The 27152-nt window shown below is 49.3% G+C and overlaps 2 protein-coding genes across 6 annotated transcripts in view; both read left to right on the top strand.

The window, feature by feature from the left end:
* Positions 1–10521, top strand: part of Alkbh3 (alkB, alkylation repair homolog 3 (E. coli)) — a 41525-nt gene extending 31004 nt beyond the window's left edge. For 3 of the 5 annotated variants that reach the window (XM_013030035.1, XM_013030037.1, XM_013030034.1), the window contains 2 exons: positions 8372–8470; positions 10211–10521. In XM_013030035.1, the coding sequence (XP_012885489.1) occupies positions 8372–8470; positions 10211–10303 (192 nt within the window). In that variant the 3' untranslated portion in view covers positions 10304–10521. The remainder of the gene's footprint in view (positions 1–8371; positions 8471–10210) is intronic. The other 2 variants (XR_001175589.1, XM_013030036.1) reach the window with 2 other exon arrangements.
* A 13452-nt stretch (positions 10522–23973) lies between these two features.
* On the top strand, positions 23974–25445 carry LOC105996034 (chromosome unknown open reading frame, human C11orf96). The gene is given in 2 exon segments (XM_013029971.1): positions 23974–24036; positions 24038–25445. Coding segments are annotated over 2 exon segments (747 nt in total). The 3' UTR covers positions 24722–25445.
* The last annotated feature ends 1707 nt before the right edge of the window (positions 25446–27152 follow it).

The following is a 27152-nucleotide window of genomic DNA, read 5'->3' as shown; positions in this document are numbered from 1 at the left end:
GGTGGTCGAAGTGGTTGTGGGAAGCTGCTGGCTTGTTCTCAGATGCTGTAGGGAAGGAGGAAGTGAGTGGATTTGAGGAATGAACCAGTAGAACTTGCCAGAATTTCAGATGCAGGGCAAGATTTGAGAATGGACTCCCACGTTTCTGGCTTCACCAATTAGTAGATGGAGATGCTACTGACTCAGAGGAGAAAATGAATTTCTGCATTTTGTCCACGCATGTGCGTGCGTGCGTGCGTGCGTGTGTGCGTGCGTATGTCCTGGGGCTTGAACTCAGGCCTGGGTGTTATTCCTGAGTTTTTGTGTTCAAGACTAGCACTCTACCATTGAGCCATAGTTCCATTTTTGGCTTTTTGATTATTAATTGGAATTAATAGAGTCTCAGGGACTTTTCTGTCTATGCTGGTTTTGAACTAAGATCCTCAGATCTCATCTTCCTGAGTAGGTAGGATTCTACACATGAGCCACCAGTGCCCAGTGTGCTCTAGTTATAGACTCCAATCTATAATCTTCCTTTGTAACTTTCTGCTGTAGCTGTGATGACAAGTGTGTCCCACTGTACCTAGCTATTGAGTTAAGATTAGTTGTTACGAACTTTTTGCCTGGGCTGGCCTTGATCCTGGCAGTCCTTCTGATCTCTGCCTTCTGAGAGCAGTTAGGTTAACAGATGTAAGCCATCTTTGCTTAGTAGAATTTGTCCTTCCTTTCTTTCTTTCTTTCTCTTCCTTGCTTCCTTTCTCTCTCTCTCTCTCTCTCTCTCTCTCTCCTTCCTTCCTTCCTCCCTTTCTTTCTTTCTTCCTCCCTTTCTTTCTTTCTTTCTTTCTTTCTTTCTTTCTTTCTTTCTTTCTTTCTTTCTTTCTTTCTTTCTTTCTTCTTTCTTTCTTTCTTTCTTTCTTTCTTTCTTTCTTTCTTTCTTTCTTTCTTTCTTTCTTTCTTTCTTTCTTTCTTTCTTTCTTTCTTTTCTTTCTGTGCCAGTTTTGGGGCTTGAACTCAAGCCACTGAACTCAGGCACTTGAGCTTCTTTTTCTCACAGATAGTGCTCTAACACTTGAGCCACTGCTTCACTTCCAGCTTTTTTGGTAGTTTAGTGGAGATAGAGCCTCACAGACTTTCCTGGCTCAGGGATTTACTGCCTGGGCTGGTTTTGAACTAAGATCCTCAAATCTCAGCCTCCTGATTATCCAGGATTGCCAACATGAGCCACCAGCAGATTTTGCCCTTTTTTAAGAGTATCATCTTCTACATGTTACCTGGACGATACTTGAGAGTTTCACATGTAAAGTAGGCTATTGATTATAGATTACCTGGATTAGAGATGGCATTTGGGATTGTCAGGATGACAGTAGTAAAACACTAACAATGCATAACAAGGTATAGCGTGGACTCTGTGCCTGTCTTTTTTTCTAAGTACTTTGCACTGAATCCTTCAAAAATCTTTTCTAGTTGAGCTGTGATTGTCCCATTGACAGACAAGGTGCTGAGACATTCACTGAAAGATGGCTTTGATAACTACTTCTTAAAGATGATAAGCACAGCCATGGAACCACACATGCTTGTTCATGACAAGAGAACAAAGAAAAGGAGCATGAAGTGAGCTGGAGCTCTCTGCTCTTGTCATTGTGTTTTTCCAACTCAGGAAAGTTTCTCTGTTCTCCTCCTGGACCACAGAATGAAATGCACGTGTCTCAGCCAGGTTGTCAAATCTTCTGGAATCTGTACACAATCTGCCTGGTCTCTGTTATTTGCATGGCTACTACATTCTTAGACAGGGTATGGGAATTCTTGTTCACTCAAGTCCCTTCCTGGCCTCCAGCGTCTCTGTAGACCCTGATGTCTCCATTGCAGAAACTAATAATAGTTACTGTGTGGCAGGTGCCTCCTGTGAGTTGGGGGATGAGAACCAGGTAGCAGCTTGTGTTTCTCCTTCCTGTTCACATGTGTCTTGTTTCCATAAGCAACTTCTTGATAAAAAGAGGAGATATTTCTTAGATAAAACACATCTGAGACCCAGAAGATCTAGAAAACCAAATGTCTCACTGTTAATTGAGATCAAACATTTGGAAGTACGTTTTGCTTTCAGTGGTTTTTCTGTGGGGAGTGAGATGAACACAGTACTGTCAGGGAAAACAGTACTGTGTCATGTGGCAAAGGGTATCCAGGAAGTATAGTTGATGGCAGCTGGCATGGAGAGTTTACAGGCCAGCTAGAGTGAATGACAGGAGAACAAAAGAAGCTAACCAGGTCAGCACAGCTGGGGAAGCCTTCGGCTGAATCTGGCCTCCAGACTTGTAGCTACTGCCCAGTGTTTTTAAAGGAACTGAATTACATGGGGGGAAATACACACACACACACACACACACGAGCCGACTTACCAGCCAGTTTCCCTGGGACACACACACACCTACACAAGCTGACTTGCCAGCCAGTTTCCCTGGGACAGATACACACACACACACAAGCTGACTTGCCAGACAGTGTCCCTGGGACAGACAGACACACACACACACACACACAAGCTGACTTGCCAGCCAGTTTCCCTGGGACACACACACACACACGAGCTGACTTGCCAGCCAGCTTCCCTGGGAAACCAAGAAGATCAAGAAAGAATAAGAAGGGGCTGCTTGTTCACAGACCCCACTATACTGTGCACCCAGACACACCCTTTGGTTTTGCTCCCTGCTTGTGTTTATGCCCCAGTTGCCATACAATGAGAGCAGGCAATGTGACAGGGTTGCAGGGCAGTGGGGCTTACTGTGGAGAGCATAGGCTACATTCACTTCCTGGCCCTGCGTTCACTTTTTTTGTAGTAAGAATCATCAGGAATGTATGTGTATAGGCCACCACTAGAGTTGTTCTTATCCAGAAAGTGTGGCAGGAGGATTAAGTGCCTCTAAGTACCTGAGTATTGTTATAAGCAGAAGCATAGGGCCTGGCACCAGTAGCTTACACCTATAAGCCTAGCTAGTCAGGAAATCTGAGGATCGTGGTTTGAAGTCAGTCCTGACAGCAAAATCCGTGAGACTCCTATCTCAACTAATCACCAAAAAGAAAAAGAAAAACAGAAGTGAAGTTGTAAAGCTATGGCTCAAGTGGTAGATCACTAGCTTTGAACAAAAGAAGCTCAGAGTCTGCGCAGGCCCTGAATTCAAGCCCATTGGTGTAGGCATGCACACGTGTGCATGTACACACACACACAAAAGCATAGGTATTGGGGATATAGCTAAGTAGAAGGATGCCTGCCTGGCATGCATGGAGCCCCAGGTTTGATCTTCAGCACAAAAAAAGAAAAGCAAGGAAAACAAACATACTAAAAAAATAAAAATATAAAATCCAAGAAGTCTAGGTTAGCTAGAGAAAGAGTTAAACCTAAAAAAAGTAAACTTTTTTTTTAACTAAAAGGAAATGCACTTGCATGTTTAACTTTCCACAGGATGAGAAAAGACTTTCTAAGCACAAAAAGACATGAAAGGGAGCCAAAGAAAGGTTAGGAGACTTGACTCTCAAAAAACCCCAATCTATTCTGTGTTAAATAACATAAACACAGTTAAAGTTAGGCATTTCAGAAGAAAAGTATTTTAAAAACCTGTAACAAATGGCAAATGAGTTTCTATGTATGGTGATAGATAAATAGACAAATGTTAAGACCCCAGAGAACAATGGGCAAAGGCTGAGAACGCAGGTCACAACAAAAATTCAAGCAGCAAATAGGCATGAAAAACTGTTGGACTGAGCCAGTAAGCACAGAATTGTCACTTGAATGAGTTGTCACCTCTCCCCTAATTTCTTCCCTATCATTGTCAGCTGATAGTGTTTGGTCAGAAGATAGGTATTGTCATATTTTCCAGATAGAATCACAAATTGCTATAGACTTCTCAAGAAAGCCATTTGGTAGTAGAAATCGAATGCCTTGAAGTTCATACCTTGGGGCCCAGAAATCTATCCTAGACATAGACATAAGATTGTTTTTTTTTTTTTTGGTCAGTCATTGGGCTTGAACTCAGCACCTGGGTGCTATCCCTGAGCTTTTTTTCCGCTCAAAGCAAGCACTCTACCACTTTGAACCACAACTCCCCTTTCTACCCTAGACATATTATTTGATTCCTGGGCCGTGTATCTTATATATACATTTTTCTAATTTGGGGAGGGGAAGGGAAATAACAAAATGCTGAAACTAGGACACAGGTTGCCCCATTGTAACAATGAGGCGTACAAGACACTGTTTTAAAAACGAACTTTACAACTTGGGGAGAGAAGGGATAGTAGGGGAAAAACAAAGGAGGGGCTAACAATGCTCGATAGGAATTGTACTCATTACCTTACTCATGTAATTGTAACCCTGTATAGAGTATCTTTACAATAAAAAAAAAAAAAAGATTTTTTTTCTGTCAGTCATTGGGCTTGAACTCAGGGCCTGTGTGCTATTTCTGAGCTTTCTCGTGCAAAGCTAGCGAATCTATACTAGAAATAAGATAGAAGAATTTGAAGAATCTATCCTAGACATAGATAGATGATTTTTTTTTTTTTGGTCAGTCGTGGGGCTTGAACTCTGGGTTTGGGCACTGTCCCTCAGCTCTTCAGCTCAAAGCGAGCGCTCTACCACTTGAGCCACAACGCCACTTCTGCTTTTCTAGTGGTTTATTGGAGATAAGAGTCATTGAACCATGATCCTCAGATCTCAGCCTCCTGAGTAGCTAGGATTACAGGCGTGAGCCACCGGCGCCCGGCATAGATAAATACTTTTTTAAGCTTTTTTTTTTTCTTTTGTCAGTCATTGGGCTTGTGTGCTATACCTGAGCTTTTTTTGCTCAAAGCTAACACTTTACCACTTTGAACCACAACAACCCTTTCTACCCTAGACATATATTTAGAAATGCTTTGCCTCAAATTTACTTGCTGTAGCCTTTCCTTTATCAAAACAACACTGGGATATTAAAATCTCAGTTGCCAACAGTGTGTTCCCTGCTGTTATGTATATCCTTACCACTAGCACAAAATCCAACATACACAGGGACCCAAAAGTATTTATGAGTTTAAAGAAGAAAGAAAATGCTCATATAAGAAATACAGTTCTAGGGGCTGGGAAGGTGGCTCAGTGGTAGAGCGCTTGCCTTGCATGCCCTGAGGCCCTGGGTTCGATTCCTCAGCACCACATAAGCAAAAAGAAAAAAGCCGGAAGTGGCACGGTGGCTCCAGTGGTAGAGCGCTAGCCTTGAGCTGAAGAGCCGAGGGACAGCGCCCAGGCCGAGTTCAGGCCCCACGACTGGACCCAAAAAAATAAAATAAAATCCTATTTTAAAACAACTGCGTATTTAAAGACAGAAAACAATTGTATATAGAATGTTGTCTGTGTTGTGTGAGTTCTGAAAGACAGGATTAAAGGTGATTTTCTGTATTTTCTTGATACTCTCAGTCGTGGAGCACATATTTGTTGGTGTGACAGGCAATTAAGCATGTTTCTCAAGGGCAGGACAACTAAGAAAGTAATGAGGAGAAACATTACAGACTGTTCTTTACATTAGTGAGCTTGTTACTCATATTCTCAAAAGAAATTATAACAATGATGACTTGGAAGTAATGATAGTTACAATTTCTAAGACACTGTTTTAGGACAAGAAAGGGATGATCACAAGAAAGATCTAAATTTCATACAGCTTGACTTGCCTGCCACAGTTCCACTTCCAGCTTTTTGGTGGTGAACTGGAGATAAGAGTCTCAAGAACTTTTACTACCTGACTTTGAACCTCAATCCTCAGATATCAGCCTCCTGAGTAGCTAGGATTCTAAGAGTGAGTTACTAGCAACCAGTTCCCCTCCCCTTCTAAAAACAACTTTAACAGGTTTCAAAGTTTTGCTTTTGCCTTTTCTCTTGAAAGAAAGAGCATCTCTATTGGCTGAATGTGACCCTCATAACTCCCTTCACCCATAAAGTATGGGAAAATGTCAGTAATGGGTCTTAAGTGGGTATGTTTTGTGTTATTTCGTTTTAAATGAAGTCCTGAGTAAATTGAAAGAATTACAGAGATGTGTTTAGAGACTTAACCACAGTTAATGAGCTTGCCTCTCATTCACAATCCGGCCATGCTTCCGTGGCTGCTAATCCACACATACCCCAGCCTTTGCACGAAACATGAGCTCCCTGGCCTTTTACCTGCTTCCCACATGGACAAAGTCACGTGCATCTTGGTTAAGTTAAACAGACTACAGTCTGCTGCTACTCCAGCCTCAGGACATATTTATGAGCCTCCTTCCCTGTCCACTGTCTCCTTTGTAGGCTGCTGAGAGCCACTCCCTCCCTAGTGAAGGCTAGCCTTATCTGATTTTTGGTGAGGCTGCTATGTTAGCTGTAATGTGTTTAAAAGGAGCCCGAGGCTTTCTCTTCGCTTGAGAAATTCAGCTCTTAGGAACATCAAGTGGAGTATGACTGTTCAGCTTCTTTTTCCACCAGTGCATTTGGAATTCTCCTTCACTTCTCAGGTGCATTTTCCTGCATCACATTTCCAGGTGGAATTACAGGATCACCTCTTCTCTTCCATTGCTCCCAGCACCCCTGTCTCCCTCCCCAAAGTGTTTGGAATGTTCTAGCTCTTTGTCTCACAATCATCCTCATGTAATGGTCAGTGTCTGTCCCGTGTCTTTGCCTCTCTAGTCATGGTGTCTGAGCTTCATTTACACTTTGCGGTCTGTGTTATACTCCCTGATTATATAGCAAGCAGAGGAAATTCTGCTTCCAGCTCAGTTGAACCTTAAGCTGGTAGCTGCCATTCCAGCCTACATTAAGAAAGCTATTGCGCCCCCAAATCTCGAGGGCAATGTACTCTCTCCTCATATCTCTTTTGCAGTAAGACCTTCATCTCTACTAACTGGCTTTTTTTTTTTCATAATACCTACTTAGCCCCTTTGATATGGAACTGCACTCCCTACCCCAAGTTAAGATCCTCTTTCCAGTGCTCTCTGGTTGGCTGAACAGGGAGAAGCCAATGTCTTAGTGTTTTCTTATTCTTGGGAAAGAAAAAGTAGTGACACAATTAAAAATTGGTCTCCAAAGCCAAAAATTATTTCAAAACATCACTTATGTCTTCTGCCTGCACAAATGATAGCCTGTCCTTGACAAAGTCAAGGCCAGAGATTGGGCCCTGGAACTTAGTCTGTTTATACAAGTCCATTATTGTTTTGATTTCCATTTTCCTGAGGAAATCATTGTAAACAGTAAAGTTCTCAGAAGCACTCCTGCAGTCATAAACATAAACACAGCATTGCACTGCAGTAAATCCCTAATGTAACCTCTGCACTAGACGTGAAACAGATCAGTAAGTGGCCCATCTATTGGTGAAGGTGATGCAGTCAGGAATCTGGTCTCAACTCTTGCCCCATCCTTCCCTGCTGTGAGCTGGGAAGCTGCTCACCCGTCCCCTCCCCACTGTCCAATGTGGAGGCAGAGCCACACCACCTGTTGTGCTTTGCAGGCTGTCCTGTGGAGAGAGACTGACAGTGCTGAGCGCTCCAGGAGAAATGTAAATCAAGGCATTTCTGCGCTCTTGTTCAGGAGTTATAATCCATTCTCAAAGGCTCAAAAAACCAGGCCTCCTTTAGCAATACTGCTGTGATCAAACTACAACTCACATTTTTTCAGAAACTGTTGCCATTGTCTGTTCTGGAAAAAGGAATACATTTCCAAAGCACCAAAGTAGCCATGGGAAGAGCTGTGACTAATGTTACCATTGGCACCAAGTAGTGACTTGGCACAAATCATGAAAAGGTAAAGCAGAACACAGCCCACCAAGCCTTGGGTAAGAGGCCGTCTCCCTCTCTTGCGTGGCTTTGAAAGAAACAAGACTGAATAACACAGAGCTATGGAATTCTTGTATAGGTGACTGTTCTTCCTAGGCCAGTATGGGCTTTTCTGTTTCAGATGATGATGGTGGTGATCCTAGCTCTTACACAAGTCTTCCAGTGAGCCCATCCCCATATTATTTATACATACCATCTGAGGCTCCCTGGTAGGCAGATGCCGCCATCATCACCATTTTATAAATGAGTAAATCAAGATACAGAGAGGTGAAAGAGGGCAGGAGGTGAACAGCTGCCAAATGGTGGAACCCATGGGTTCTATCTATGAGCCTGTGTGGACTGGCGGCAAGTAGTTAGGGCCTATTGCCTGTGGATCACAAGGAAACAATGTAGCCAGAAAATCTAGGTTTGGTGGCTCATATGTGTAATCACAGCAACTCACCTAAAAATCTTAGCACATAGGAGGCTGAGGCAGGAGCATCATAGGTTAAAGGCTAACGTGGGCTACCTGTCTAGACCTTATCTCAAAAAAAAAAACTAAAACTAAATAAAATTCAGTGCAGTGGCTGCTATCTTCTAGGAAGAGAATGGAGACTACACATATGTGGAAAGAGTGAAGATACCTTTGGATCACGGGACCCTGTTAATCATGGAAGGAGCCACACAAGCTGACTGGCAGGTAGTGATGGATAGGTAGATGCCGGTAATACAGATTCTCTCTGGAGGCACTTTCTTGGCTGATGGAGAAGTTTTGTTTTTGTTTTTTTGGGTTTTTTGTCGGTTATGGGGGTTGAACTCTGCTTGGGCACTGTCCCTCAGCTCTTTAGCTCAAGGCAAGCTCGCTACCGCTTCAGCCACAACACCACTTCCGGTTTATTGGGGATAAGAGTCTCTCAGACTTTCCTGCCCAGGCTGGCTTTGAACAGTGATCCTCAGATCTCAACCTCCTGAGTAGCTAGGATTACAGGTGTGAGCCACTGGCATCTGGCCTAATGGAGAAGTATTTATTTCTAAGTAAATATGATAAAAAGCAAGTTGTGAGGTGTACCCGTGGCTCATGCCTATAATCCTAGTTACTCAGGAGGCTGAGATCTGAGAATCACTGCTTGAAGCCAACCTTGAGCAGGAAAGTCAGTGTCTTATTTCCAAAAACCGGAAGTAGAACTGTGGCTAAAAGTGATAGAGCACTAGCCTTGAGCAAAAGAACTCAGGGACAGTGCCCAGGCCCTATGTTCGAGCCCTATGACCGACAAGAAAAAGCAGGTTGCTCTATAATAAGCCAAGAGGCAGTAAATTGGCATCTCCAAGGAGTCTGGGAATCACTGGCAGTAAGAATAGACAACTTATCACTTAATCACAATTAAAAAAAAAAAAAAGAACCTCAGGGAAGGTAGGGAGGGAAGGGTTGGTAGGGGGAAAACAATGGAGGGGGTAACTGCTCAATAGGAAGTGTACTCATTACCTTGCTCATGTAACTGTAACCCTCTATATAGTATCTTTACAATAAAAAATTAAAATAAAAAAATCACATCTGCTGTTCACAAGCATCTTTATAGTGGAAAAAAAAAGAATAGACAACTTGAGCAGCAATATCTAGTGTATATTTTTTTTGGTGTCGGTACTGGGGCTTGAACTCAGAGCCTGGGCACTGTCCTGAAGGTTGTTCACTTAAGGCTAGCCACTCTTCCACTTGAGCCATACCTCCACTTCCAGATTTTTTTTTTTTTTTTTGCTGGTTAATTGGAGATGAGTCTCAATCTCTGACACTTTTCCTGCCCAGGCTGGCTTTGAACCATATCCTCAGATCTCAGTCTCCTGAATAGCTAGGATTGTAAGCATGAGCCACTAGAGCCTGACTGATGATAGTGTTCTATATCCAAGCTGGCGCCATCAGTAACCACTAGCTCCCTGTGAACATTAACTACTTGACTGTGACTATGCGCTGAAGAACCGTTTTAGTTCATTTAAATTCCAGTCCGTTCAGGTGGCTAGTGGTTAACACTTTGCTCCTCTCAACTCCTCAGTGAGGCCAGGCCATTTTTAGGCCAAATCTTTTTTAAGGTATGCATATTATGGTATAAACTCTTAACACGAGAGTCAAGTCCCATGCCTCTCTTTGGCCTCGTCCATTTGTGTTTTTCTTATGAGATTTGGAAAAGCAGCATAGGAGGCTGAGAGGAGCCGCAGTTAGAGAGACAAGAGCGCCTGGCTGCCAGGGTGCTGGCGCGGGCGCAGGGTGCTCAGCTGGAGATGTGCTTCAGAGGAGGAGAATGTTTCCAGAAGACATCAGAGAGCTGAAACACTGCTCATTTTGACAGGGGTAAAATGGAAATGTGTCCAGATCCTCATAAATAAGTCGTAAATTGCTTCCGACTAAAAAATGTGTGTGTTTATGTCAGTTATTTATATTTCCATTTAGCATCGTGTGCCCAAGGAATACCACTCCAGAGAACCGAGAGTAAACCTGACCTTTCGGACCATTTATCCAGACCCGAGAGGGGCACCCCAGTGATGGGAGGTCTTCACAGAAGCCTCTGAGCAAGGCCCACGCAGCCCCTCTGCTGGAGACTCTCCAAGAAGATGGTGGCCTTTGCTTCCCAGCTCCGAGTCTTAAGGAGAACCAGCAGTTCACGTTGGTAATATGTCAGCTGTGGGAAGTTATTCTAAAGCACATCTCAAAATCAAGCATTATCTTCAGCCACATTAAAAACAGCTCTAGCTGTGCTTATAGACAATTTGCTCTACCAATTTATTTATCTTCTTCCCTTCCCTCCCTCCCCTACCCGCCCCCCTACTGCCTTGCACTTGAAGAAACCCGAATGGCCTTGTGCCTCTGGGAAAGGTCCGCACGTGTTTGTGTCTTGTGACGTTAGCAAAGTGGAGATATAAATATGCGTCAGTGACTCTGGAGCCTTCTGTAGGCAGACAGCTGCTGAAACCCAAACAGAGGTGGCTTCATGGGGCTTTGTGGAAGTTTGTCTTGACTCCTTAATATCTTGGCTCGTGGGCTTTGGTAATGGAAAGCTGCATGCTCGGGGGCGGGAGGGGAAACACTGTTTAACTGAGTCTCCCTGCCCATCTGTCTTCCTGAGACACACTCAGGCTACAGGCCTTCACACAGAGGGAAAGCTGCATGCTCTGCTCTACACTCAGGCAGATACCTAGGACCCTTTGTAATGCAAGAGAAACCCTGCACTCTGAAGGAAGGAATAACCAAAGGTGTCATGAGAAGTAACAAGCTGAAATTTTGGCTGAAGAGCAGCAAAAGTCCCCGTTTAGTGACAGCCGGTCCACATAGATTAGTTTCCCCTAGAGAATGACGTGAGTCATTTAACCCCGGCCAGATAGAAGCTGGAGTGATTGTGCAGGGAATAGACTTGATGACCTCATGCTCTGCTTACCTGAGACTTCAGACGCCCTCTGACTAAGGCTCTCTCTGACTGACTCACTGCTTTCTTATGCAAGAGCTCCTGAAGTTCAAGGGTTAGTATGTGATGTCACCCAGGTTCCCAAAACAAAACACTGTGGCTGCACCTTGTGGCATCATGAAAGCACGAGTCTCCTTGACCTTTAACTCAAGAGCAGGATGCCAGATAAACTCCCAACCAAAGAAAGGAAAACCTGAAAGACAATATAAATGGATGCAAGTAGGACACAAGCGTTAGAGTTTCTCTCTTGGCCTGAGGGGGGAAATTGACAGTAGTACCTTCTTGGGTTTTAGCCTGTTTCCATCCATGCTGTCAGAATGACGATCCTCATCATCTCTGGCACCTTGCATTGAGGTCTCTATCTTTTTAAAGCATATATAGGGCTGGGAAGGTGGCTCAGTGGTAGAGTGCTTGCCTTGTATGCTTGAGGCCCTGCCTGGGTTCGATTCCTCAGCACCACATAAGCAGGAAAAAAAAAGCCGGAAGTGGCGCTGTGGCTCAAGTGGTAGAGTGCTAGCCTTGAGCTGAGCTGAAGAGCTGAGGAACAGCGCCCAGGCCCAGAGTTCAGGCCCCATGACCAGACCCAAAAAAAATAAAATAAAGTATATATAACTCCTTCCTGCCAGAAACACTAAATGCTGTATACAATTTGAACATCGTTATTAAGCCTTCCTGGAAGGTACAAATCACTATAAACATAAAATAAACCTCTTAATTCCTAGGTGTTCTCCTATTACAGCCAACAAAACCTGGCTGGGGTAGTACAGCCAGCTTTGGCTAGGAGTTGGATGCCTGACACAGAAATCCCCCCTCTGTTCCTTGTACGTGAAGAGATCAGCAAGCAAATGGCTCCAGGTCTCCCAGGACCCTCCCCTCCCCTCCTCTAATGTAGGGCTACCACCTTCCTTTGCTCACCTGTGCATTGGATCTCTCTATTCCTTACACCCCTGTCTGTCAGGAAAATATTTCTTCTTTCCAGCCAATAGGCTGGGTCAACACCCAGGTTTCAGTCAGAGTGCTGCAAATCTTCCCCATTACTCCAGACTCCATATGCCACAGCTGCCATTGATTTCCACACCTGAGAAAATGTCCCTTCTACAGTGTCAGCTAGGTACTTGCGATGTTTAGGAATGGATGGGAATTCCAGCGCGTGATCAAGGACAGCCCTGTTCAATGACTACATCAGCCTGTTGCCGTTTAACTGCTGATAGGTCTTACCTGGGAACTGGGGTGAAGTTACTTTTGCTAACCTTACAGGCAGAGTAGAGGAAGCGATGTAACAGCTGCAGCATCAAGAATAGGTTACTTTTTTTTTAAGCTTCCTTTTATTTGGGGGGTGGGGTGGGGAGTAAGCTTCAGCAAACTGCTAGCATTGTCCTGGGAGCCATTATACAGAATCCCTAGTTCCCCACCCCCACCCCAGTGTTCCAAGGACAGGATACTATCCTGTCCAAGGAAGCTGAGTCTCCAAGAGCTTAGTTAAGTAGTTGGATAGGAGTAGTAGTGGCAGAGCAGATTTCAAACCATTGGTGAATCCCTGAAACCTGGTGCTTCTTGCTCTGCCTTGCTGCGTGGAGTCCTCTGACAGCACCCCTGAGAGCCTGAACCCTAAGCTTTGCTCCAGCAGACACCAGTAGATCACCTATTGGTCCCCTTCTTTCTTGCGCATCAGGGCAGGTGTCTGCATCTCATTTTCCCTTAACCAGCTCAAGCATGAGTTTCTTGTGAGAAGCTCTGCTGCCCACTGGCCCAGCCATTTAACTGAGAAGGTTACTTGAAGGAGACAGAATTTCATGTCAGGTGAATTTAGAAATATTCACCGTGGGCAGGGAATATGCCTTAGTGGTAGAATGCTAGATTAGCATGCATGAAGCCCTGGGTTCAATTCCTCATTAAAAAAAAAAAAAAAAGCCAGACCTTGCACTGTGGCCCAAATGGTAGAGTTTTACTCTTGAGCACAGAGAAGACCAGGGACAGAACCCAGGCCCTGACCTGAGTTCAGACCCCAGGACTGGCAAAAAAAAAAAAAAATCACCAACCTTCCCAGTAGCTGTAAATATACTTGGAGGCTTCCACAGGAAGGAGGAGTTTTCCCCATGACCCCTTCCCTCAGTCTTCGCTGTGAGTACCTTTGGGGATATCAGATTGTATTCCCAGCATTGAAATCAGGGTCTACTTGACTCACATTAACTGTGAGTCAAGCTGCTGGTGATCCATAATGATTCTGGGTCCCAGATTCTTGGGACTCCAGATCCGTGAAGCCTCCATAGCTTTCTAACACGGAGCCTGTGCACCCAGTCACCGGCACCAGATCCTGGGTCCATGTCACAGCAACCCAGAAAGAGTTAGGCCAGCAGTGAGCAGAATGCTCCTGTTGGAGGATTTCAGAGAAAATCCTGACAAAATGATGCATTCCTGCTCTGCTGAGAATATTTCTTCTTGAGTTCTGGCAGCTTTTTCCTGGCTGCAGAATATCTAAGGCCCACTTTGCCTTTTCTGGTCATAAACACTTGGGGTGTTGAATCTGAAGTCTTGATTATTTTGCTTAACGGTGCCTTTGAAAAAAGCTTGAGTGTTTCCATAGTGATGCATTCTGTTTGTTTAAATCTCTGTACTTATACATGATTCCACCCACACACTCCCTTCCCAGGGACTAGTATACAATTGCCCTTTCCCCTTGGGGCTTTGCTCATGAGAAGAGATCCACATGTGATAGACACCCTGTCTACTGCCTGCTGCTGGAATCTCTCCTTCCATAAGATTCCTGTGTCTAGGGTCAATAGGCAAATGACTCTGATGTTTGTTTATTAGAGTGGAACACTAGCTAATGGTGCCTTTCCCAGCTGGTTGAGTAGTCCTGCGCCTTCTGCTATAACAGCCTTCCCCAGCCTGTGACTGGAGCTCCCCGCTGGGCCGGGCTGGGCTGTCAGTGCTAAAGCTGAGGCGGGGCAGGGTCAGAGATCAGCACCAGAAACCGCTGGAAAATCCAGGAGCCCAGCACCCCCACCCCCGCCCCCCGGAAGTCTTCCCCAGCACCCCGCGCGCGCGCACGCGCGTGTGTGTGTGTGTGTGAGTGATAGGGTCGCGAGGATGGTTTCTGTGGCCTCACTCCCCCTCTTGGGAGCCTGATGTCACTGTCAGCACAGGGACGCTGGTCCTCCTCTGGCCTTCGGGAGGATGATGTGTCACCGCTCTGGCAGAGCCACACTGCTGGATCCCGATTCTCCCCCAAAGCCAACATACGGGGAAACTGAGGCACCAGAAGGAGTTATCAGATGGCAGGCCCCAGGCTCAGCGGCCGGCCAGCCTTGCCAGCGGGCGTTGTTAGGGTCCGGGCCTCGAGTTCCCCCGCGTCCCGCCCGGGCCCGCCGGGCCTGCCGCGGGCTGAGCTTTCCCCGGCCTCTTCCCGGAAAGCAGCGCGGGCCCGCGCGGGGCAGGAAGCGGGAGGAAGTGGTGGGCCGCGCGCGCACGCGCACGGGAGGCCGCGTGAATTAGCCACCCCCGCAGGAAGGGCGTGGGCGCGCGCAGTGACGCCGACGGCCGGCCCGCCCACCTGCCGCGCGCTGCGCCCGCCTTCCCCGCCCCCGGGGCCGACCGTCCCGGACCCCCGGCGGAGCCCCGCGGGGGAGGCGGGACAGGGGCCGGGGGCGCACACCGAAGCGGCCTCCCCTGGGGGACTTCGGGCGGGCCTCACGCGTGCCACGTGCTCAGAAATACAGTTCCTTTGCGTGGCGCCGTTCCCACGCCCGCCGGGTGGGCGCAGGAGCTGGGCCCACCCCCCCCTCCTGGAGAGGCTCCCAGATGCCTGCCTGGCTCCCTGGCCAGCTCAGCTTGCGCCTGGGAGCCAGGCCGCATGGTCCCCAGGTAATCGCTCTCCTAAGGCACCATCCCTGGCGGAATCCAGGATTCCAAGCCCTGCAAACAGGTCACCCCCCCCCCCCCCCCGACCAGGCACAGAGGCAGCCCCCGCCAGTCATATTGTTTGTTTGTGCTTGCTGGCCATTTCTAAACCCTGTACAGAACACGCTGGCCTGGAAGATTAAACAAGATTGTCAGGCTGGAATTCAGTTCAAGACCGAAGCTTTTATGTCTAGAGATTGTGTGTCAGAGGTAGTGGGGGACAGATAAAAGAAAGACACAATCCCTCCCCTTGCAGGATGGCATTAAACCAGCGTGGCTTTTATATTCTTTTGCAAAATTAGTTCTCCTTACCACAAAAGGAGTATGTGTTCTTTGCAAGAAATTACAAAGATAAAAAGGAAAAATCATTTTGTAACTTCATAAGCCTTAGATGACAAGCTTTCCCATTTGCAGTACATTTTTCTACACATTTGAGTACTCGAAAAAAAGAAAGTTATGTCATACTGAATTTATAGGTTAGCCTTTTCCTACTTATTTACAGTGGTGCATGACAAGAATTATTGGCGGCATACAATGTTGTGTTGCTGTTTAGCCAGTTTTGTTGTGCTGGATATTTCATGGAGGTGGTTTGACTGTGAGTAACTTCTGACTTGGAACTCATGAGAACTGGCATCAGACAAGGCTCTGACCTCATTCGTGCACATTAAAAGATGCTGAGCATGTGCCAGGTGCTGTACAGAGCTTTATATATACTAGTGCCTCACTTGGCCCAGGGACCCTGGGTGAGTGTGGGGTGGGGGGTGAGTGTTGGTACTGGGGTTTTAAATCAGGGCCTGAGTGCTGTCCTTTAGCTTTTTCATTAGAGGGTGGTGCTTTACCACTTAAGCCACAGTTCCACTTCTGGCTTTTTGCTGGTAAACTGAAGATGAGTCTCATGGACTTTCCTGCCCAGTATAGCATTGAACCATGATCCTCAGATCTCAGCCTTCTGAGTAGCTAGATGTGAGCCTCTGGCATCTAGTCTGAAGACAGCCAGATTCCAGAACTGTTTTTATCTCCACTTTACAACTGAGGGAAGCAAAGCACAGCACAGTCTTCTACTTACCAGCGGCTTGTTGCATATGGCCATCTTGTTGGTAGACCTTAGAATAAATTCCTAAAAGTGGGGCTACAGACCCAGATTCGGAAGACTATATATATACTTTGAATACCTACATAACACAAATGGTTCCCACAAAGGGACACAGCTTATCCTTCTCTCAATAGCGTTTGAGCATATCTAAGAAACGCCTGCCTTAGATTGAACACCAGCTATATGCCCGCTTCACACTCAGTATTCCAGAAGCTTCTCTGCTCCAAAGAAAGCAAGAACTTAGCACATCACTGTAACTATTAGCATTATAGTTATATTTTGTGTCATTTGAGAAAATAAGATACACAGTTGCAGAACAACAGGACAAGGATGAGAGTAGAATGAAGAACTCTGTGACTGCTTCAGGAGTTAGCAGAACATTCAACAGAATGCAGTGTGGTGGTCAGCACTTGGAGAATGGGAAGGAGGACTCTGCAAAGTGACTGCTACAGGCTCAAGAACAAGGAGAAGCCCTAAGGGGCTTGTGTGGGGCGTGCAGAGCTGGTAGAGGGGAGGAGAGAGGAAGATGGGCCTGGATCAGGCCACGAGCCTCCCCAGGCAAAGAACTTGGCAATGGGGAGCCATGAGGCTTGGGGTGGGGTGGGGAGCAGGGAACTTTAAGAAGATGTGTTTCTCAGGATGGTGTGAGGGGCTGGACTAAAGTTAGGGAGACTGGCAGGAGCTCAGAGCAGGTGGCTATGTGACCTGGCTGGGCACCTCTGGAAATGGTGAGCAGAGAGAGGCTACATTTATGGTACAAAGGCCAGTCCCGCTTCCCACTGAACAAGGGAAAACAGCAGACCCAGACTGCTGTGAGGGCGGCTGACCGTGCTGGGGGCCTGGCTTACTTCCACAGCCTGTTACATTTGTTGATCCTCACCAAGGCAGGCACGGTGCACAGCAGGCCAGCCCTGCCAACCTCAGGAGACTGCTTCCCCCATCTCCTGCCTCCCATTGCTGGAAGGAGGAGGGGAGGCCTCCAGGCCTGCTTCCAGAGATGCAGGCTGGCCCTTCCCGAACCGTGGCCTCCCACGTCGGACCCACAGGAGCTGGGCAGCATGTCCTCTATCTTGAGGGCAGATCTGGAACTGGGCAGTAGAGGGCTGATTTCCCACACCCCCTGCCCCATGTAGCAACTCCCAAGCTTTCCCATTAGATAAGACCCCTCCTTCCCCCATCTTCTGGGAGGCTGGGAGAAGGGTGAATCCTGCCTTTCCTGTGTTCTTCCCTACTGGAAAGTTCCTCTCCTCACTGCAACATATTCCTCCCAGCAACCCCCATCCAAGAGGCTTTGGCGGAACAGCAGCAGGCCAGGCAGGGCAGTGCTACGTTGCAAAGGTTGGTCTGGTAGATCTGCCTCTAGTCCCAGCTCCTGCACTTATTCCCGAGTGGCCCTTGGCAAATTTCTTTTCTTCTAAACTTGGGTTGTGGCAAGAATTCAGGGAAACACTGTCAGTCCTAGACCAGCAGCTCCCTAGGGGGCCGTGTGAAGTGAGGAAAGCCCCGCCCCCACGTACACCTGTAGGTGGGGCTTGTGGGACTTCTGGGACAGCCAGTGTGTGGCCAGATCCAGGACGGAACCTGGGGAAGGGAGTAGCTAGTTTGGATAAAACGGAGTGGGATGACAATTTGTCTCCAGGGTGTCATTGAAGCGGGTGGAAGGTTAGGGATCTGGGGTGGTGGCACCAAAGGGAAGGGTTGGGAGGAGGAGGGGCGCTAACAGAGGCAGAGAAGGAACAGCCCTAAGAGGAAAGCAAGACAAGAAAGATCTGTCATAGCAGCTAAATGCAGTGATTGACTCCCACCCTAAACACCCTGCCCATCTGCTCATCAATGAACTGAATTTTCCCCATCTCTCTGGGAGCCACTCTGGGCAGCAGCTGGTAGGCAGTAAGTGGCTGAGGGTAAAAGCAGACAAATGAGGTCCAAGCCCCAGCAGCAGGGGGCCATCTGGGTCTTCTGTCTCTGAGCCCTGAACAGAGCCTTCTGCTGGGGGGGGGGGGGCTTGATTTTCCCATCTGTACTGAACAGAACATGGCCAATGTAATAACTTCTTAAAGCCACAAAGCACCTGACAGAAGAGGCCCTGGGCAAGACTTGCCTATGTAGCAGGAACTTAGTTCTGCCTCTATGGTCCTGGCTTCTGCTGCAGAACAAGACTTTCCTTCCAAGGCAGAGATCCCTTCTCTCTCTTCCTCTCTCCTCCCTTCCTCTCCCTTTCCCCTCCCAGCTTAAAAGAGAGAACCCAACAGAGCTATGCTGAGCTTGAACTGGTCTCCTGGGTGGAAATCCAGGCAATAGAAGCACATAACATGAAGTATATCTGCACATGTCCAATGAGACTCTGAAGGGCCGCTGGGGATATCCACTCTTCTTTTACCCTTCCCACCTCCTCCATCCTTTCTCCAAAAGCTAAGGGGCCATGGCCTAAACTCTTCAGGGTACAGAGGATGAGGAGGGGTAGGAAGGCTGAGGGTTGGGAAGATCTGAGGGTTGGGCTCTCGAGCCAGGTCTTGGCTAGGAGGAGCAATATCTGCTTTATTAGGCTGAGCACCCACCATGTGCCTCGTATTGGGCCAAGTGTGCTTTGCACAGCTCACCTCATGTAAATCACCTTCCTTGGATCCTCTGAGGGGATCCCAATGCCATCCCTATTTTGTAGATGAGGAAACGGGGCAGTGATGCCCTACAAGGGTCACTGTGCTAAGGGTTGAAGCCAGACTCAGAATCAGGTTTGCTGGGCTCAGAAGCCACTGCTTTGGGCCATTCCCCTCCTGACGGGTCCACGCAGACAAGAACAGCACTGAGCCAGCCGGAAGTCAGATACCCATCAGTCACCTGGGCTGCAGTGTCAGCTCCAGCATCCACAGCTCTGTGGCTTCCCATGTCTGAGTTGAAGTCTCCCCAGAGTGGGTTTCACAGCACAGAGCACAGGAAGGCCATGGTTACAATAGACAGTGCCATTTGGATCGATCTGCACTTTGGGCAGTTTTGACCCTCTGTGTGTGTGTGTGTGTGTGTGAACATGGCACAAGGGAAAAGAGAGGGACAGTGACAAATACAGCACGGAGCTGGCAAGGCGATGGCAGGCCTTGTCTGTGACCCTGCCTCCTCTTGGCTTCCAATGTGGCCACTCCACCACCCAGCAGTGGCACGAGCCTGTGACTTTGGTATCCCACCCAGCTGCTTCTCCTCACTCAGAAGTAGCACTTTGTCTTGAACAATTGCGAGCTTAGAGCATTTTGACAGTTATGCTGGAAGGTTGCCATGACGATCCCAGCAAGTTCTTAGAGGAGGAGTCAGTATGAACAAGCAGAGTGAGCAAGAGAGAGGGTAACAGAGGGAGAGAGCAGAGAGGAACCATGTTCCCAAGTAAGAGCCCCCGTCTCAGGTGCCCCAGCCCAGAGTCCTCCTTCAAGCTGTGATGAGCTCAGCTCTAAACTAGGCCATGGAAGCAACGGGACACCCGCTGCTTGTATGCCAGCTGTGGAGCTGACGTGGAGGGCTGCCCTGCCTGCCAGGATAAATCCCTGGGAACATCAGGCTGGTGGGGAAAGGGAGATTCTTAAGGACTCAGAGAGAGGCACACCCAGGGGGACCCCCTTAGAATCATGCTGTGCCTCATGGTGGTGCCAAGACTACTTCTGAGCACAGCTTCCCCAGCCCAGCATCAGGGCCCAGTACTTCCCACAGGCTGCTTGAAGTAGGACCACCAGTGGGAGAATCAGTGTATGGCAGTGGATAAAGTCTTGTGCCATTTGTGCCAAGTTAGTGTCTCCTCTGTGACTTCAGCAAAGAAAGTAGCTGTTTGCTGCAGAGCTACCTTTTGAGAAGCGCAAACTGAAGATGAAAGAGGGGAGGAAACTAAACTAATGTCTCTTCATTGTTGCTCTTCCTGCCGGTGCAAGGAGAACAGCACAGAAGTATAGGGCAGGCACTTCCTCTTGGAAAATAGGTGGAAGTCATATCTCCACGTTCTCTTGGCAAAGGAGTTCAGACAAGTGACACCCCTCACTGTAGGAGACAAAAGTTGGAGAATGTGACTCAGCGAGGTGGACAGCCAACATTCTCTTATCAAAATCTACCCACTAGAATGGTGGCTCCCCTGTTTCCCTGGCCCTTGACTTTGTCTTTGGGGGGAAATTCTACCTTCTTTTTTTTTTTTTTTGTCGGTCGTGGGGCTTGAACTCTGGGCCTGGGCGCTGTCCCTCAGCTCTTCAGCTCAAGGCTAGCGCTCTACCACTTGAGCTACAGCACCACTTCCAATTCTACCTTCTTTTATCATTTGATGATTTACAACCAAAGCAGAGTATTGAGGATCTGTGCACACTGAATGCTGACTTAGGCTTGAACACGCACAGGCTTTTGCAACCAAGCCATGCAGAGAAATTCTTTTTTGGTGGTACTGAGGTTTGAACTCAGGACCTTATGTTTGCTAGGCTGGTGGAGTACCACTGAGCAACATTTACAGCCCTGTTGTTGTTGGTTTCCGCTTATTTTTAGGATAAATTCTTGCTTCCTTAACTGGACCTGAGCCTGAGTGTCAATCCATCTTTCTCTTGTCACTGGGATCATAGGCCCAAGCGATTAGCTTCCCTTCCATTGAGATGGAGTCTTAAAGCCTTTTCTGCCTGTGCTGTCTTGCAATAACAGTCCTCTCAATCTCAGCCTCCCATATAATTTGGGATGACAGGTGAATGTCACTTGTACCATGCTTGAGAAAATATCTAACCTTCCCAAGTAGGTGAGTATGACAGGCAGGAGCCATCACTCCACTGCCCAGCCACACAACTTTGTCAGTGATAATTTGCTCACAGACCAGTGAGTTTCACATCTATCTGGTTCTAGTCAGGCCCTTGGTCAAGTAACCACACCTACAGTTCCTTTCCTGACAATCTCTTTTTCTTGCCCATCTCTTTCTTCTTGTTTTACAAGGAAGGCAACCCTAAGGAATGTGAAATCATAGATTTGGATCACAAACCCCTTGCTAAAAATGCTTTGCCACGGGGTGTATTGGGAGCTAGATTTTGGCCCCATAGATAAGCATCAAGAGAAGTTCTGGGCCACAGAGCCATCATCTGATTTCCTGCTCGTCTGTGTCTAAGTGACTTTCCAACCCCCAGGACACCAGTTTTCTGGATTCTATTTCTGGCTATTTCTTCTTGTAAACTAGCCAATGTCTTTCTTGTAATACCTTGCTAAAAGCAGTATCAAGTAGCCAACACATGCAAATGTTTTTGGCTCATTTCAACCATCTTTCTAGAATTATAGGCTCAGTAGGCATGTGGGTCCATCTTACAAATTATCCCAGTATTGTTTGTGGTAAGTGTTTCATACCCTGGTAATAAAGGTCACTGGCTTCCCATCCGCCAGCATGTTTCCCTGCTGCACACCACCTGTTGGCTAAGCAGGGCCTGCCACAGCTCTGAGGTGATTATTTCAAGGTAGCTTCCCATTTTTGGTACCAATTTCCGTATTAGTGAGACCATTGCTAAGGATTATTGTCCAAAGGAACTACAGGACATTATTGTTTGAAGGAATTACAGAGTAGCATGATTTCAAGCATTATGGAAACTGATACTTCTCTCATGGAATATGATTCCATTATGAGAATTTCAGAGCTTGGGGTTTCAGGTGGCTTTTGATGGACATCTAGCAGGCTGTCCCTCTTCCCGGTGTTCCCCTGTCAATCACTGGCTCCACCAAACACACGTTCAAATCCACCAAACACACGTTCAAACCAAACACATTGGAATCAGCCTTGATCTCCTCCCCCTGGACACACTGGCCCCATATCTTATCTTTAGACAGGCTCTAAATAGGACCATTTTTCCCCTTTATCTCCACAGATTCCCACCCTATTCCAGATCTTCAGGGCACTGAACCTGAGATTGTATGAACATCATCTTAGACTTCCTACTCTTCCATGGCTTCTTGCTACAGCCAGAGGAAGTTTTGAAAAACAAATTAGAGGATGTAGTTCCAGGCTCAAAATCCGCCAGTGACTCACTAAACACCCTCATAGTGAAATTCTATTGCCATAGTATGGCTCCAAGGCCCGAGTGACTGCCCCCCACTTCTCATGTCCAGGACCCATACTGCTTTAGGCACAGGCTTCCCAACCTTATTTGCCTTAACACCTTTCTCTAGAGGGCCCTCTACCCAAACAATCTCTTCTTACTTATGGCTAGCCCATTTGTCCTACTCCAGCCTGACCAGTGTAGTGGACAAGACTGAGGTCTCAAGACTCACATTCTGCCTGGGTTCAAATATCAGCTTTACTACTAATTAGCTGTGGTATTGGGGGCAAGTTGTTTAGATTCTCTGTGCCTTGCTTTGCCCCACCATCTACAGTACGGCTCCTTGTTACCCAGAGGGGTTAGGAAGATGAAATAAAATAGCTAACATTCGCACTAAGTGAATGGATGCATACATGCAATCAATGCTTGGCACATTACTTATTAAGTACTTAGTGGTGCTATTATTGTTCTTTGGGTGTCAGCTAAAAGTCACCCACTCTAAGACGCCTCTCCAGGTGACCAATGCAACTCCCCTTGGCATCTCCCCCCCCCATTCCTGAGGCTTGAACTCAGGGCCTGGGCACTGTCCCTGAGCTTCTTTGCTCAAGGCTAGCACTCTACTACTTGAGCCATAATGCCTCTTCAGCTTTTTCTGTTTATGTGGTACTGAGGAATCAAACCCAGGGCTTCATGCATGCTAGGCAAGCACTCTACCTCTAAGCCATATTCCCAGCCCCCTCCCCCGTTGACATCTTCTCTATCTCCTCTAGGGGCCCCCTGGGCACTGGACAAGGGCTTCCCTGGGGGATCTGCTCTGATGGATGTGGGGAGGGGGGAGGGGAGACAGTGGGATTTTGCTTCCTGTGTTACCCTCAGCTGGGTGCTATACCCTGGAGCTTGCACCCTGGAGTCTGTTCCACAAGCTTCCATTTTTACTAGAGGACTAGTTAATTATCCCCTCTAGGCCTGCCTTTTCTTATGTAAAATAGAAAGAATACTAATTAGCTCACTGGGCTATTATGAGAATGAAATAGGAAAATATATGTAAAACGGAGCTCACTGGCTGGCTCCGAGTAAGCTCCCCAGATGGTAGTTATTATTGTTGTTGTTGTTAGTGCCATACCCAAGTGCCATTCTTAAGTGCATGAATGGGGGTGCAGGAGGGACTCGTGCGGAAGGGGGCAGGGGAGAAACAAGATATCCTGGGAAGTAAAGAACCAGAATGGAATAATGGGGGTGCATGTGTGTGTGTGTGTGTGTGTGTGTGTGTGTGTACGCGTGCGCCTGAACAGTGGGTGGTGGTGATGGTGAATCTCGGCTCTAGGGAGCCTGGCGCCCCAGCTCTTCCAGCCAACCGGACAGCTCTGTTGTCTTTTGCGCCCTGGGCGATCGTCGGTGGAATAACGTCTTAAGTGTGAGCTTTCTGGGGTTTGGGGACTGAGAAAGGCGACCTGAGTCCCATGGCCGCTTGGGCTGGTGCAGATGGATGGCGAGAGGTCCGGAATACCCGTGCCAGCTCAGCCTTGGCAACCCCGGAGCCGGGTCCTGCGCTCAGCTCCGCGGGGCCGCGCGCTCCAGGGGCCACAGATTCTCCCGGAACCCGGCGGGCGGGGCTTGCCTTCCGGAGCGGGTTGGGAGTGGGGGGTGGGGGGCCGCGGGGCGGCGCCGGGGAAGGGGCCGTTACTTTCCCAGAGTGGCGGGGCGACGTCAGGCGGAAGGGCGCGGGGCGCGCACGCTTTAAATGGCATTCGCTGTCATCCGAGCCCGCTGCCGTGTGGGCAGGAGCGGGCTATATAAGCCGCTAACCCGGGCCACCGCGGGGCAGACGGCGACGGCGGCGGCAGCGGCGAGCGCCTGAGAGCGCAGCGGAGCAGCAACTCCCCGGAGCCCCGCGTTTCTCCCCCTCCCCGCCCCCCACCTCCCCCGACGGGTCGGTACACCCGCCCTCCCTAGGAGCTCCGGCCCGGGCCCGCGAGGGCCGCCGCCACCCCGCAGCAGATTTGGATCCCCAGTCCGGCGATCCCCAGGCTGCTGCCTCCCGGGGGGACCCGGCGCAGCGGCCGCCCGAGGAGAGTCCCAGCGTCCCGCCGTCCGGCCCCGCAGACGCCGGCGGTGCCATGGCAGCCGCCAAGCCGGGAGAGCTTATGGGCATCTGCTCCAACTACCAGGCGGTGATGCCGCACTTCGTGTGCCTCGCCGATGCGTTCCCGCAGCCGGTGCGGCCGGCCAAGCTCTCCAAGGGCAAGGGCCGGCTGCGGCGGCCGCGCCAGTCCCGCTTCAAGACGCAGCCGGTGACCTTCGACGAGATCCAGGAGGTGGAGGAGGAAGGGGTGTCGCCCATGGAGGAGGAGAAGGCGAAGAAGTCATTCCTGCAGAGTCTGGAGTGCCTGCGCCGCAGCACGCAGAGCCTGTCGCTGCAGAGGGAGCAGCTCAGCGGCTGCAAACTGAGGAACAGCCTGGACTCCAGCGACTCGGACTCGGCCCTGTGAGGGGCGCCGCCCGCCTGGTGGGGGGAGAGCGCGCGCGCGCCTCCGCGGCCTGCCGGGGGGGCCCCCAGCCGGGGCGCATCGGGGAGAGGACCCGCGCCCGGTGCTGCGGGGCGGGCGCGGGGGACGGGCACCCTCCCGAGGATCGGCGATCGCTGCCCCTTTGCGCGTCTGGACCTCTGCCCCGCGGCGAGCTGATGGGTGCGCGCTTGGTTGCGCTCGCCCAGGCCACGGGATGGGAGGAAGGGAGTTCCCCCCCCCCCCGAGCTCGCTCAGCAACCCCGGGAAAGGGGGCTGCTTTTCTTTGCCCTTGTAAATGTTTATTTTTCAACTCTTCCCGGTACGGATTCTGCTGTGAGTGTGTGCGGCGGGGAGGAGGGGCGGGGTCCGCGCCGAATCCGCCGAGGGTCGCCGGGGTCGCCACTCCGCCACCCTCTGCTGATGGTTTGCGACTCCCGATTTTGCGCACCACTCCACGGTTACCCTCCCCTCGCGCCTCCCCCTCCCTCCAGCGCACGCCCGTTCACACTCACGCCGACACTCGCGCTGAACACTTTTATAATGGTCGACGGGCCGATGGGACTTGGGGCGCAGCGAGGCTGCTGCTGCTGAGACCGGAGGATTGATATTTATTTTTGCACTGCAAGAGCTGAAGGTGTTTATTTAACGATCTTTTTACCTGGATATGTCTGTGAGGCTCCCGAATGGAGACAAATAAAGTCAATATATTTGCACAGTGAATTATTTCAGGCTCTTGACTTCTTGAACCTTAGGGGCCCAGGTTCCCAAGATACAAGGATGGAGGGTGGGGATGGATAGACACTGAAGCAGCGCCGAGCCAGGTTCCCAAGCAGGGAGGAGGCCCAAGTGCAGGAAACGCCACAAACTTCAGTGTCAGCCCTGGCAGAATTCTTTACCCGCTTCCCGGGGCCGGAGAGCCTGCATGCCACCCCCCCCCCCCCAGTGTCTATTCTATATCGCTAGCACGCGGGATGGAGAGATTCTTTCGGAGGTGGGGATCAGGTCGATGCCGAGGCATCTAGCACAGCAGACCCCACCCAACCCCCCTTTCCCCGAGGCTCCTTGCAAGGAGTGAGGGGAAGCTGGTGGTCGAGCCCACAGTAGGAAGTCTGGGTGGTGGGACCCAAGGCAGGGCGACAGTGGGGTGCGCACTGGCCATCCTGGACAGGTAACAGACCGCGAGCCCCGCGCTGACTCAGCGCGGTGCCGGGCGCACCTGGGCCGCGCCATCCAACTATTCCTGTCCTCCGTTCCCTTCCCTGCCCTTCTCCTTGGCCCCCTTGAGGTTCCCACACACAGGGTGGAGCATGTCTTTATGTAGAGACTTTAGGGAGTTTGGGCACTTACTGCGTCCCCTCCACTCCTTCCCAGCACCCGCCTTTGTTTACAGCCCAGTAGCTGGTGACAGCCACGTGGAGGGGAGTGGTGTAGGCTTCTTGAGCTTTCCAGGGCTCTTCTGCAACTGCCCCGCATCTCTGTCTGTACGCTAAGTCCTCTGGGTTAGAGATGTAGCCATGTCACCTGGTAACAAGTAGCAACCAGGGTAGCAAGTGACCTTCAGAGAATGTGTCTACACACTTGGGGTCCCCCTACAGAGCTGCCTCTCCAGGACTACCCCAAGACTGACCCACCATGGCAGAGAGAAGAGTTGGTACTTCTGTGTCCCCGTGCCCTCAGGCCAAGGGGCTGCTGTGTGTGTGTGTGTGTGTGTGTGTGTGTGTGTGTGACATGCATGTACAGCGCATAGCACATCTGAGAAAATGAAACAAAGAAACAAAAATAGAACACCAGGGCCCGAGAGGATGTCCTCCCCACTGGCTCAGAGTAGGAGCCCAGCCAGGGCCTTGGTGGCTGGGGTCTTTGGCCCCTGTCCCAGCCCCAAAGAACGCACTGGCCATTGCAATGGCTCCATTGTGGTACGGATTGTGACAGGGGGCCTTTAGCTGCCAAGGCCTTGGTCTTGCCAGGCAGCTGTGCTTGATGCTTTATTCTAGGCCCTGCAGCTGCCATCTCTGGGCTGGCCCTCCCTCCTCCAGGAGTGGGAGGGGTGGCTGATGCTCTGAATCTCCTGAACCCAGTCATGTGCCCTGTCTCTCCAGAGACTGGAGAGGGGGACAGAGGAGCATGCTACTGCTCCCTCTTCTCCCTCTTCCTGCTTCTACTCCCCGGAGTCTGATGCTCCAAGGAGCTACCTGAAGGGCGTCCATGGGTCACATACCCTTTGGTGTCCAGGGCTCCCTGCTCAGTTGCTAGCAGAAAGCAGCACTGGCCACAAGCTTCTAGAATGTTTGTGAGGTTAAAAGGAATCAAGAAGCAACAAGGAGGCTCCCTGTCCATCTCACCTACTTCCTTATTGTAAATCATTCTAGCATTCATTGCCCAAGAAAAAAAAAAGTCCATTATAATGCAAAAC

Source organism: Dipodomys ordii, unplaced genomic scaffold, assembly GCF_000151885.1.
Source record: "Dipodomys ordii isolate 6190 unplaced genomic scaffold, Dord_2.0 Scaffold125, whole genome shotgun sequence".
NCBI classification, from domain to species: Eukaryota; Metazoa; Chordata; class Mammalia; order Rodentia; family Heteromyidae; genus Dipodomys; species Dipodomys ordii.
Note: the sequence above shows the minus strand (reverse complement) of the source record. Positions and strands in the feature narration are given on the sequence as shown.